Genomic DNA, 12,225 nt, shown 5'->3' on the forward strand with positions numbered 1-12,225 from the left:
CAATTTGTCCCATCACTGTTCTGCCATTTCTAGCCATGTGACAGGAACAGACTGACTGAGTCCAAGAGCTTCAGGTCTAGAAGAAAATTTTGAGACAACCTCAAGGGAAAGTACAGCAATAGGCTTTGTTGCAGGTCTCAGATCTCCCCCAGGGAGGACAGTCCACACAGACAGAAGGGTTTCAGGGAGGGCGTGGGGATGGGGCTAGACGGAGCAACCCAAGGTCTCCTCCTCCCTGGGTTTGGCCTTATTCATGGGGTCCCTTGGCAGCATCAGCTCCTGGATTGTGGTATACGCAGCACATTGTGGGGAGAAGTAATTTTTCTGAAAGAAGAAAAGGAAAGCTGGCAACTGACAAGGAGGATGATTAGTCTTCTAGGAGAAAATTTTCCTGGACATAGTGGGTTGGGCTCTGGAGGCAGGGAGAAAAGGCAGAGTGATAGACAATGCAGCAAGAGGGATGGAGATTATGTTGTAATAAAAGAGACTTAGGGAAACTACAGACCTTCCTTGGGAATGGGAAACAACTACCTGCAGAGCAGCAGCATGGAGGGTAATATGGACTCACTCACCGCCAGGGACAGCCAAAGCAGCCCAGTGGGGCCCTTGGATGCACTCTTGGACTTGGAAAACTCCACCTGGTACTGCACTGCAGCAAGGAAGCCCTCCAGCCCCACCTCTGTGATACGGTTCCCTGAGGGACAGATGCATACAAAATGGCCTCTTCTATTGCCACTTGGGCTATCACCTGCCCCTCTAGTACCTCTCCCAACCTCCCGACTCAAGACTATCCTAGATCAGCCCAGTACTAACTCCCTAACCTGACCCTTCATCCAACTGTCCTTTCTGACTTCTACATCTGACTCCCCTGTCATCAGACTCCTCCCTGGCCCAGGCTCTACCCCTCACCCCAAAGCTCCATGCAGGAGGGTCTGGGATAACATGATGCTTAACCATGGGAGAATCAGGTTCTCCATGGAATTAGAGGGACCCCTCGGTGTTGGACAGGGCCCAGGTACCCTTGTGAGGTGGGGCTAGCAAACATACTGAGGAGGTTGAGATGCAAAAGGACCTTGTTCCCAGGCATGTAAACTTTCCCATCTCGATGTGCCACAGGCTCCAGGAGAGGGTTGACCATCTCCGTAGTTTCAGCAACCAGCTGTTAGGGCAGAATACTAATTACAGCAGAGGAGAAGGGGAGCTAGTCACCAGGTCATTCATTCACCCAACATACATGCTTACAGAGTACTAAACCCACACCCTAAAGAAGCACCTTTGTGTGGCAAAGTCAGAAAGTGAAGGAGTCACATAGTATAGTGTGACAGCTGAGAGAAAGGTAAGCTCAGAGGATTGGGAGCACAGAGGAGCGATATCCAAGGAGCCAGGAACGATCTGGAGAAGGTGGCCTGCAAGCTAAAATGTGAATGGTGGGGAGACATCATCAGATGCAGATAAGGAGAAAGGTGTTCTGGGTGAAAGAAACAACCGATGCAAAGACTAGACACATGAAACAGTGTCATCCTGCATTTGGGTTTTGCTAAGTGTTCCTAGGGAGCTCTGGTAGCATAGTGGCTAAAGCACTTGACTGCTAACCAGAAGGCTGGTGGTTCAAACCCACCAGCCACTCCTCGGAAGGAAGGTTGGGCAATCCTACTTCCGTAGTGATACTGCCTCGGAAACCCAAGGAGGGGTCGCTGTGAGTCGGGGCCGACTCGACGGCACATAACAACAACAACAAGTGTTCCTAAGAGAATGGATGGGAGGGAGAGGATGCTGAAAGCAGGATGAAAGGACCTTGTGATAGCCCCTTGTAAGAAAAGCAACTGACCAAGGTAGGGGCAGGGATAAGAAAAAACTGAAAAGGTAACACCCAAAAGCTTGCAAGCAGTCATTTAGATGCAACAATGGGTCTCTCCTTGTCCACAACAGAAGAATGAAGAAAAACAAAGATGCAGGGGAACAATTAGTCCAAGGGACTAGTGGACCATGCAGTCCTCAGCCTATATAACTGACCATGAGACCAGAAGAACTAGATGGTGCCCAGCTACCACTGTCAACCACTCAGGGATCAGTGCAGGAGATCCTGGATAGAGAGGGAGAACAATGTGGAACAAAACTCAAAATCAAGACCAGGCTTGCTGGTCTGATAAAGCCTGATGAGACCCCTGAGACTGGGCCCTAGTCACTCTTCAGGTCTGGAACTCACTCCCATGGTTTCCAGCCAAACAACAGACAGGCATATAGGGTGAACATTTACATCAGGCCAATACACTCCTTAGATCGCTCAGTCTCATTCATGGGAGAACAGAAGGGCACTGTGCAGGAAAATAGCTGGGGGGTGGGGAGCAGAATGGGTATGAACGAAGGACACAGGGAAGAGGTAACTACAGGGAGGAAGTGGGAATTGTGGGGATTGCAGTCTGTGAGGATTGATGTATGGAAAATGAACTTTCACCCAAATCACAATAAAATTTTTTTTAAAAGAAAGGCAACAACATCCACCCCCTTCCTCCACCTGAACTTCCTATTTTGGTTTTGAGTGCCAGAGAAGACTTCTAATAGCAAGCCATTCCCTGCCCAGCGGAGAGGAAAGGGGATGGGAGTGTGTCTCCTGATAGAGACAACAAGATATAATGACGGAGAGACCCTCAGGCAACCGGAATTGGAGAGCTGGGGACGGTTTGGGAACTATTGAGTGGACAGTCTAGGAAGATTTCCAAAGCAAGGAGCAACTTGGTCCCAGTTGAGAGGGGAAAAAGGAAGGCTCAGGGACAAAGAAGAAAAGGGGCTGGGGTCAAAGTGAGGCAGCACCGTGACTATAAAAATGCCTGCCTTCCTCAGGGAGCTGCCCAGAGTAGAGTATCAAGGTGCTTTGTTGTGCAACTGTACAAGCAAATGATAGGTGGTGGTGATTCACTGACAGCCCTTTGGATAGCAGATTGATCTAAGAGTGAATCAAAAGTGTGGGGTGCTAATGGACACAGTGGGAGCCACCTGGAGTCCGAAGAGTCTGAAGCAGGGAGCACTAAGCATTATCCCTACAGTGTGGGGATGGGGGGTGTTTCAGATGTGGTTGGAGCAGAAAGTGTGGAGGAAGATACGTGAATGTAAGTAGCTGCGGCTACAGGACAGGGCTGGAGACTCCATTCTAGGGGCTAGGGTGAAAACAAGCCTGGAACCCTGGGGGTGTCTGGCCCACTTCTGCTAAAAGCCTACCTCTGACTCCAGGAGGATGCTCCGCTTCTCTTTGCTCCCGGTCTTGGTCCCTTTCCCCTTGGTCAGCTTCTGCTCAGGGATGGGTATCTCTGGATCGACAGGAGGAGCCAGAGTGCACAGACAAGACCCATGACACTACCCAGGCTCCCAGAGAGAATAGGGCGGGGCAAGGCAAAGAGACTCCCCAGAGTGATAGCTTTGGGGTTGGGTACGATAGAAACAGAGCGGGAGCTAGGTGGGTAGGTTCCTTTTCTGGGGGCAGGGCCAAAGAGGTCCAATCCAGGGGAACTAGGGATGGCGTGTGGTGGGTCACAATGTCTCAGACACGAGGGGCTTTCCAGTCATCTTACTGCCAAGAAAGAAGGCCCAGAGGGATGAAGGAGAGTAGCTCATGTCTTGCGAGGCAGAGGCAGACCCGGAGCAGGCCTCCTGTCTCCTGCCCAGTGCACCTTCCTCCACCCCAGGAGGGGGCTCACAGAGGAGCTAGCACTTACTCCCTTTGCCTGCTTTTGAGGCATCTTCTTTCTTAGGGGTTCCTTGTGTTGGGGACTGCCCAGGCCCTGACTTCTCCTCTTTCTTGACCACTTCCTGTGGAGGATGTCAGAAGAGAGATGGAAGGCCTATCTCCCTGGCGATAGGGAACAGGTGTGGGAAAAGGCCTGGGTTGCATGAATGTCATAAAGTAGCCCTTCTAAGTCCCCACATGGCTTTCTTACCTCCACCCCCAGCTGTGTACCATGGACACGGCCTCCCTTGCCCTGTTCTCCCAGAACCCAAGGCTCTCTTTCCCACAGCACACCTACCCCTGACTTCTCTTTTTTCTTGCCCAGGCTCTTGGGGGTTTTCGTTGCCGGCAACTTGTCTAGCTTGTCCGACAGTGTAGCACTGCTGGCCCCTATCATCTGATTCTTATCACGGTCGGTTTTGAAGTCCGCATGTCGAGAGGAGGAAGGCTGTGCGCATAAATGAGAACGGATGGTGGAAGAAGTTCGGTGCTTCTTCCCCAGTAGGTGACAGCTGGCAACAACCCCGGCCCTTCAAATTCCCTGCCTAAATGGGAAAATCATGGATATGGGATTCCACTGGGGGGAAGGGCTGTTGGAAAGACAAAACAGAGGGGTTTGTGGGTGAGCTGTGGGAAGGGTTCTAATTTTCAAGAGAAAAATAGTAGCTAACTTTTATTGAGGTAAATGCCAGGCACTGCTGTTCTAAATGCATCGTATCAAATAAATTCATTTAATCCTCTCAACAGCCCTATGAAGTAGATACTATTATAACCCCATTTCACAGAAGAGAAAACAGGCACAGGGAAATGAAGTAACGTGGCCACGGTCACAAGCTTGCACAAGGACGAGTCGGTTTCAAATTCCTTACTTTCAACCTAGAGACTGCTTAGGAAACGTTTGTAGACAGTCACGACGGGGGACGGAGGGCGGAGGGAGGCAGCGTGGACAGCTGGCTGAGAAGCAGCCCATCTGGGAAGCAGCTCGAGAGGCTGCAAGTTCTGGGGCCCGTAGGGTTGACTCCTCACCGATCGCAATCGCTCCTGCGTCCCTTTCTCCAGCAAGAGGCGCCGACGCTCCACCACCTCAGTGTGTGTCAGCTCGAAGGGGCGCAGGACCTGGGCGAGGTTGGGACCTCGCAATCAGATGCCCTTGGGGGCGGAATCAGCTTATGGGTAGTGCCCTTGGCCCGGTCACGCCCCTCAGACACACCCACCTCGGCCAGCTTCAGGGCTCCCTTGTCCTGGATGCGGTTGTGGGCCAGGGACAGCCAGAGTAGGGAGCGGTTCAGCCTGAGGCCCTGCGGGGGCGGGAAGGCGAGTGAGGGGTTTGGCCAGCTGCTGTGCTCCAGGGGCCCCACCCCAGCGCACACGCACATCCGCAATGTGGCCCGCGCCCTTGTCCCCGATGTGGTTGAATCCCAGGTTGAGTGAGATGAGAGTCTTGTTGCAGCTGTGAAGTGTGGACAGAGCCTGGCCCAACAGCTGCGCCCCGTAATCGTCGATGTTGTTGTTCCTCAGAGACAAATGCACAATCCTAGGACAGCAGGGAAAACTAGTCACTGGACATCTGAGGTCCTGGGTGTTGGTAGGAATCTCAGAGAACCAGACGGGCATGAGAAGGGCCATGTGGTCTGAGGGTGGACAGGTATGAATTGGGGGTTCCTGGGAACATGCTAGAGGAGCAAAGAAGGGTGGGATAAAGGATGACTTTGGATGCGGGGACAGGCCCAGAACAAGGGGGTGAGAGAAAGGAGTCTCACATGCTGTCCAACCCCATGAGCTTGTGATATGACTGCTCCAGCAATGGATTCCCTTCCAGAGACACCTTCCTGAGGGTGAGGGAGAGCTGACAACCAGAAGGCACCACTGAGGCCAGGTGAGGGAGGAGGGCAGAGAGGAAATGTGGGTCTCTGGGGAGCAGCTTAGAAACAAACACATGGAGTCAAGGGATGGCCCCAAGATAGAAATTATATGTGACAGCTGCCTGAACTACAAACACAGAAGTGTAGCCCTGAGAAGTGCTCACTCTCCAGAGTTAGTGAGCTATGCTAGGGTGGCTTCTAAGATAGCTCCCCAGTGATCCCCACCTCCTTACATTCATCTGTTTGTGTAACCTCTCCCCTTGAGTGTGAGCTGGACCTAGAGACTTACTTCTAATAACCACAATAAAGTGATGGGATATCACTTCCAAGTTTAGGTTACAAAAAGACTGTGGCTTCCCCCATGGGTGCGCCCTAGCATCTCAGATCACCAGCTGCCATATCCTGAGGACACTCAGACAACCTATGTGTCAAGGACTTTGCCCAAAAGAGTCATTCTTCCACCAGCACAGTCTCCACACTGCCCTGCAGTGTCCATCCGGGAGTCTTTCTTCCTCCCTCACTGGCCTGTGAGTTCCTGGAGGACAAGAGCTGCTTCCCACCAGACCCTAGAACAGTACCAAGGCAAGGAGCAGGAAAGAGAACCTCCAAGGATGGTGGTGAGAGAACTTCCAGGAGGGGCAGAAAGGGCAACCTCATTTCTTGTCAGATAAGAATTTAATGACCCAGCACATACTGGCTCCACCCTACTGGCACAGGGATGCCAGCCCAAGCACCAGAAACTGGGACTTGCCACTCTCATACGTAAATCGCTCCCCTCTGACTGCCTACCTAGCCAGGCTCCCAGCATTGGGACCTCCCCCTTGCCGATTCCCCTCTGCTGACCTGAGTGTGGGTGAGCAGAGAGGCAGAAGGGCGATGAAGGTGGTCAACGTCTTATCAGTTAGTCCCACTTTCCAAAAGCTGGGGTTGGCAGGAAGTACAGAAACAGAGCTGGAGCCTCACCTCCCCTAGAAAAACTGTCCTCCCAGCCACCCGGACACCACTCTCCGCCACATCCTACCTCCTTCTCCCACCTCTCCACAGTCTTCAGTGCCACCTCTGTTCTCTCCCACCAGCCACCAGGAGTCCTATAACCCACAGTGGCCTCCCAGCCAACCCTCCCCCAATGCCTGCCTCACTTGATAGCCTGCAGCTGGCTGAGGGGAGGCAGACACTTAGAGAAGATACCCAGGATGCGGTCCTCAACCTTCCAACCTGTAGAAGGAGGAGAAGAAGGAAGAGGAGGACAAGAGGAAGGGGCAACAGGATGAGGGAGGGCTGTGGGAAAGGGGTGGAGGGGAGCATCACCTCGGATGTAGATTTCCCTCACGGACTTGGGGTCCTCCTGCTCCAGCTCCACCTGGATGGTGGGCCGGAAGAACACGTATTTGCTCTCCAGGCTATTGATGCTGCAGGATCCCGACAGCAGTCGCTGCTCCTCTAGAAGGTAGGGGATGCAATGAGAGGGGCTGGGAAGGGAAAGGACAGAACTGCTGCATAGAGCCCCACACCCCCAGCCCAAGGGTGCCCAGAGAAAACTTGGTGGGGTTGGAGACCACCACAGGGTGGGAGGCACTAGCCTGCGGGACCCTCCTTCTCCAGCCAGGCTCATCTCAGCTTGGCTTTGGAAAAGAAGAGGGAAGACTCTCTACCTCTCCACCCGCCCTCTTGAATCTATACCCATCACTCACACACACACACCGCCCTGCATCCCCACCATCTGAGGCTGAGGATAGACCAGCGGCCCTGGCAGGCCCCCGGTGGGATGTGGGCACCGCTGTCACTCACCTACGGCTGGCTTTTCCGACATGGAGGCGGAAGGGACGAAGGGCTGGTGAGGGCGGGGCCGGGTGACAACTTTGGGGAAGTCTGTGTAGCTTGACCGCATGCAGAGCTCGGCGAAGTCGATCTCCAGGATCCCGGAGCACTGGTATTCCTCTGCAGGACCAAGGGGAGTGAGCAAGGGACGCTTTATCCCAGTGCGGCCACGAGAGGGCAGCAGAGACTGGAAGATGCCCCTACTGGGCAGGCGCCAAAGTCGCTGGAGACCCGACGCCCAACCACTTTGCGTGGAACTCGCGGCCCGGAGCTCTGGTCTAACAGGGCGCCTCTCCTCGGACGCAGACGTCCAATAGTCGTATTTAAAACGGATGATACATTGTAAAGACTGAACCGAAAACTCTTGAGAGGAAACAATGGGCTTGAGAAGTAGACAGCAGGGCGACTCTTATGTACGCGGCCCCCGCCGTGGGTCTAGCACGCTCCTGCCCCCGCTTTCCACCCCCAGCGCAGAGCCTGAAGGGGCTCTGCCTCCCCCAGGGTGTCCCCAGCCCAGCCTCCGCCCTTGTCTCCTTTCCCTGCGGGAACTGCCCAGGGTTATTATGAGAAAGAAACTCCAGGCCTAGTGTGAGCGGAGGATCTCTGGTAGCATAGTGCCTAAAGCACTTGACTGCTAACCAGAAGAATGGGGGTTCAAACCCACCAGCCACTCCTCAGAAGGAAGGTTGGGCAACCTACTTCCGTAGTGATACTACTGTCTCGGAAACCCAAGGAGGACTCACTCACTATGAGTCGGTCTGACTCGATGGCATATAACAAGAGTGTGAGCAGAAGAAGGAACCCAGACGTTTCTCAAGCCCCGCCCCACACGCGCACACACACACACACATACACACCCCCAGGTCCAGCAAAGCAGGAGGCTTTATTTAACAAACACTTACATCGCACTTACTAGTGTCTGGCACTATTCTAAATGCTTTAGAAACATTATCTCATTCAAGAGTGATACAGTAAAATCTGCAAAAGCCAGAACCCTGTGTAAGGTGGAAACCTGTCAGAGAAGGGAAAAGGCAAATATTTTCCACTAAAACGAGCAATAGAAAATGGTAAGCCTCCTGTCAAAAACAGAAAATTTGTGAGGCCGAGTAAAACAAGGGAGGCTCCTCAAGTTCCACTTCTCAAAAGTTGCACTGTACTCTATTACTTCAGATAGATGCCCACCACACCCCATCTGGGGAGACCCAGGAGGCAGATAGGCTTCCTGCAGACCTGCTCTGCCTACTGCTCGGACAGCCTGGAGCCCACACAGCAACACCACCCAGGCTGGGGCAGCAGGTGCAAAAGGGTGTGTGCTGGAAGAAGCTTGCCTGGAGGATGTGGAAGGACAGAGAGGACATGTGCTGGGGGCATATGTGGGGCAAGACTCAGAGAGGTTTGAGCCGATCAATGGTGAGAGATGTTCCTCAAGCATCCAGTCAATCCTAGAACACAGGCACATGAATGGATGAAACAGGTAAGAGGAGGCATATACAACCACCACCACCATCACCACCACCAGTAGTTGCTATGGAGTTGATTCCAATCCATGGCAACCCCATGTGTGCCCGAGTAGAACTGTGTTCCGAAGCCTTTTCAGTGCAGCTCTCCAGGACTTTCTCCTGAGGCTCTTATGGTAGACTTGAAAGCCAACCTTCTGGTTAGCAGCTGAGTGTGTTAACTGTTTGTACCACCCAGGGTTTCAACAAAGAGGCAAGGAGGCTATAGGAATTCCTTGCACAGATGACTTCTGCACATTTGCCTGCCATCCTGGTTTATTCCCTCTGTTGGGAGAACCCTTCAGCCCTTCCTTGCTTCACTTCTCTAGAACAGAGATTCCAAACTTTAACATCCACAAGAATCACTGGGAGAGCCTGTAAAAAGAGTTTCCTGGGCCCCTTCCCCAGAGATTTGAGTTTGGTAGGCCAGGTAGAGCCCATGAATTTGCATTTCTGACAAGTTCACAGATGATACTGGAGCTGCTGGTCCAAGGACAGCACCTTCATAACCTCACTCTAGAGCAGCACTGTCCAGTCGAACTTTCTGTGTTGATGAAAATGCTGTATACCTGCTGTAGCTAGTAGTTACCGAATTGGATGGCACAGCTCTCAAAGGAGTGGCCCCCACTCTCCTTAGCCCATAAGCCTTCCCTCACACTAATGACCTCAGAGTGAATCTTGAGAAATAAAGGCCACCAGATGAGACTTCCCTAAACCAAAAACCTTCCTACACCTGCTCTCACACTTCACTCCATTTAAACCTGTATCAAAATGGTGTGGCAGGGCCATCTGACCTCCTCTAACTTCACAGGGGGCTGAAGAATCAAGAACAACAGCACAAGGCTGATTCCCATGAGGCGGATGTCAGACATGCTGCCACCCTCCAATCTTTTTACCAGATTCTGATACCAACTGTCTTTCTCATGGCACTCTCTACTCTGCTGTGTTCGATAATTAATTGCAGTGGCCACACAGAACTCACAGACAATACTCACAAGTATGGGTTTTATTGGGGAAGTAACAGGTTACAATTCAGGATCAGAAACTACTCAGGATACAGTTCTTAGGTCAGGACAGCCTCTTCTCCACAGTACCCACAGACAGGCCTGTCTCTGGCCCTTAGTCCCTCAGCCTGGCATATGGCCTGCGTGGGCAAGTGTTTCAAAGCTCTTTAGCTCTGCCTACAGGTAGCCAGAGGCACCCTGTGATAGTTGGAGCTGTGTGTCAACTTGGCTGGACCCCAGTTCTGTGTGGTTGTTCCCATGATGGGATCGAATGACTGTGTTCTGAGTGGCCAATCTGCCTAAGAGGAGTTTCCCTAGGGGTGTGGCCTGCTTCCAGGATATCCAGGGATATCCTGGGAAGAGAGACATTCTTTGGTGAATTGGGACCCTGGTGTGCTGACTACAAACTTCTGTGAGTGAGCAGCCCACCACTCAGCTGCCTCTGGTTCTCTGCCACTGCTTCTTGCTGTTTCTCACCACCTCCAGCATTACAGCTCTCTGTCTACTGGATCTAGGAGGTTCCTGGTGCAAAGACCTTGGGTGCAAAGGATACACTTTGCTCCCATCTCTTCTTCTTGGTAGTGGCCAGGTCCCCCCTTCTCTGCTAGCTTCTTTCCCTTTTTCTCTTTCATAAAAAGGTGCAACTCAAGCAAGAGTGTGACTTCAGTAAGGTCGTGAAGGGTGATGACTTGAGTGACACCCTCTAGTAAGGTGGTGACTCAAGATACATTCCACCCTGATGCTTCCTCATTAATGTAACAGACAACCCACTCCAACATTGGACCATAACCACAGGCATAAAGGCTAGGATTTACAACACATCACAAACTGGAGGACTATTAAGTAATTCAGTTCATCGCAGCCTGCTTCTGCCCCTGCCATAGCACACAGTAGCATCTACTAGATCCTCTGTGAGCTCGTGTGGCCCAGTCCAGGGTCCCTGTACAATTGTTACTCCTACTCCCTCCTCCACCTCTGCCCATTGCTGCTCAGACTCCCCTGCCAGCTCCTCCTCTGACAGGATCCTCCTGCCAGCTCCTTTCAAGTATCATCCTACACCCTATCCCCTCCTCCAGGTACACTCTCACCCTCCCTAGGGATTGTGTTCATTCCCAGAGTTTTAAATACACCAGAACATCAGAAGCTCCCAAAGCCACATCTCCAGCCCTGCCCTCTTTTGAGTACTCTAGACCCATGTGTCCAGCTGCCCAGATGACAGCACCCCTGGGAGGTCCCCTGTACATGCACCTCCTTCAGGCTTTCCTATCTCTGAGTGGTACCTCCATCCACCCAGTGCCTAATCCAGAAACCTAGAACTCAATCCTGCTGTGTCCCTTACTCCCTACCCATCCAACCTTCACCAACTCTTAATTGCTTCTACCTCCAAGGCCTTTCTCCAAGGAGCTGAATTTAGCCACCTCTCTGTACCTTTGCTGCCCTATCCTAACTATCACTGTCCCTTACCTGGACTGCTGAAATAGCCTCATAACTCACCTACCTGCCTCCATTCTTTCCCACTCCACTTCCATTTTCATAAATCACCCAGAGTGCTTTGTGTGTATGTTTTCAGCACAAATGGGTTCATATCTAGATGGGATTCTACACTGTTTTATCTCCCCTTCTGGAAAATGCTCTTTCTCCCGCTTTCACAGTTGCCTTCCCTGGTCACCAGCATTGACCCCACGATGTCACCCTCAGTCCACAGAGAACAAGTTCTCGTCCCTCTCTGATGGCAAAGCTGGCAGGTTTGAATCAAGGAGTCTTCCAAAAAGTTCCCCTTCTTTTCTTAATTACTTTGAGTTGGTTCTATCACTTGCAACAAAAGAGTCACACCCTTTCTTATACCCTTCCAGGGGCTACCATGGGAGCAGGACTGTGTTCATCTTGTTCACTTCTGCATCCCTAGTATTGGGTGCAGAGCAGGCATTTAAAAAATAATTGTTGAATCAATGAATGCATATAACACTCACCTCCTGGTAGCCCCACTCTGTGTTTCCAACACCCCCTGGGCCTTCCTCCCTCATACCCCTTTTCTCATCTTACTGTATTTATCAGTTTCCAAAACCAGAGCCAGAGTGTGGGTTCTGTGAGATCAAGTTCAATTCAAAATATATACACTTAGCTGATATCCAGGAACTTTGCTGGGTGCTGAGAGTAAAATTGTGATTCATATCCCAAGATTGAGCAGTGAGTTTGGTACACAGTGAGTGCATAATGTGTATTTTTTGAATACTGTTATTGTTGTTGTTAAGTGCCATCAAGTCGTTTCCGACTCATAGCGACCCCATGCACAGGAGAATGAAACACTGCCCGATCCCGCGCCA

At 51.8% G+C, this 12,225-nt stretch overlaps 1 protein-coding gene across 1 annotated transcript in view; it reads right to left on the bottom strand.

The window, feature by feature from the left end:
• Nucleotides 1-204: 204 nt before the first annotated feature.
• LRRC71 (leucine rich repeat containing 71) overlaps nucleotides 205-12,225 on the bottom strand; it is a 22,164-nt gene continuing 10,143 nt past the window's right edge. Inside the window, exons 2-15 of the mRNA XM_007948601.1 lie at nucleotides 7,372-7,521; nucleotides 6,892-7,023; nucleotides 6,723-6,798; nucleotides 6,427-6,504; nucleotides 5,482-5,550; nucleotides 5,096-5,255; nucleotides 4,936-5,019; nucleotides 4,748-4,837; nucleotides 4,020-4,169; nucleotides 3,711-3,804; nucleotides 3,217-3,305; nucleotides 1,048-1,159; nucleotides 573-694; nucleotides 205-324 (exon numbers count right to left, since the gene is read on the bottom strand). Coding sequence (XP_007946792.1) covers nucleotides 205-324; nucleotides 573-694; nucleotides 1,048-1,159; nucleotides 3,217-3,305; nucleotides 3,711-3,804; nucleotides 4,020-4,169; nucleotides 4,748-4,837; nucleotides 4,936-5,019; nucleotides 5,096-5,255; nucleotides 5,482-5,550; nucleotides 6,427-6,504; nucleotides 6,723-6,798; nucleotides 6,892-7,023; nucleotides 7,372-7,521 — 1,526 coding nt within the window. The remainder of the gene's footprint in view (nucleotides 325-572; nucleotides 695-1,047; nucleotides 1,160-3,216; nucleotides 3,306-3,710; nucleotides 3,805-4,019; nucleotides 4,170-4,747; nucleotides 4,838-4,935; nucleotides 5,020-5,095; nucleotides 5,256-5,481; nucleotides 5,551-6,426; nucleotides 6,505-6,722; nucleotides 6,799-6,891; nucleotides 7,024-7,371; nucleotides 7,522-12,225) is intronic.

This window comes from Orycteropus afer, unplaced genomic scaffold (assembly GCF_000298275.1).
Source record: "Orycteropus afer afer isolate SDZICR_OR568_19922 unplaced genomic scaffold, OryAfe1.0 scaffold00217, whole genome shotgun sequence".
Classification (NCBI taxonomy): Eukaryota; Metazoa; Chordata; class Mammalia; order Tubulidentata; family Orycteropodidae; genus Orycteropus; species Orycteropus afer.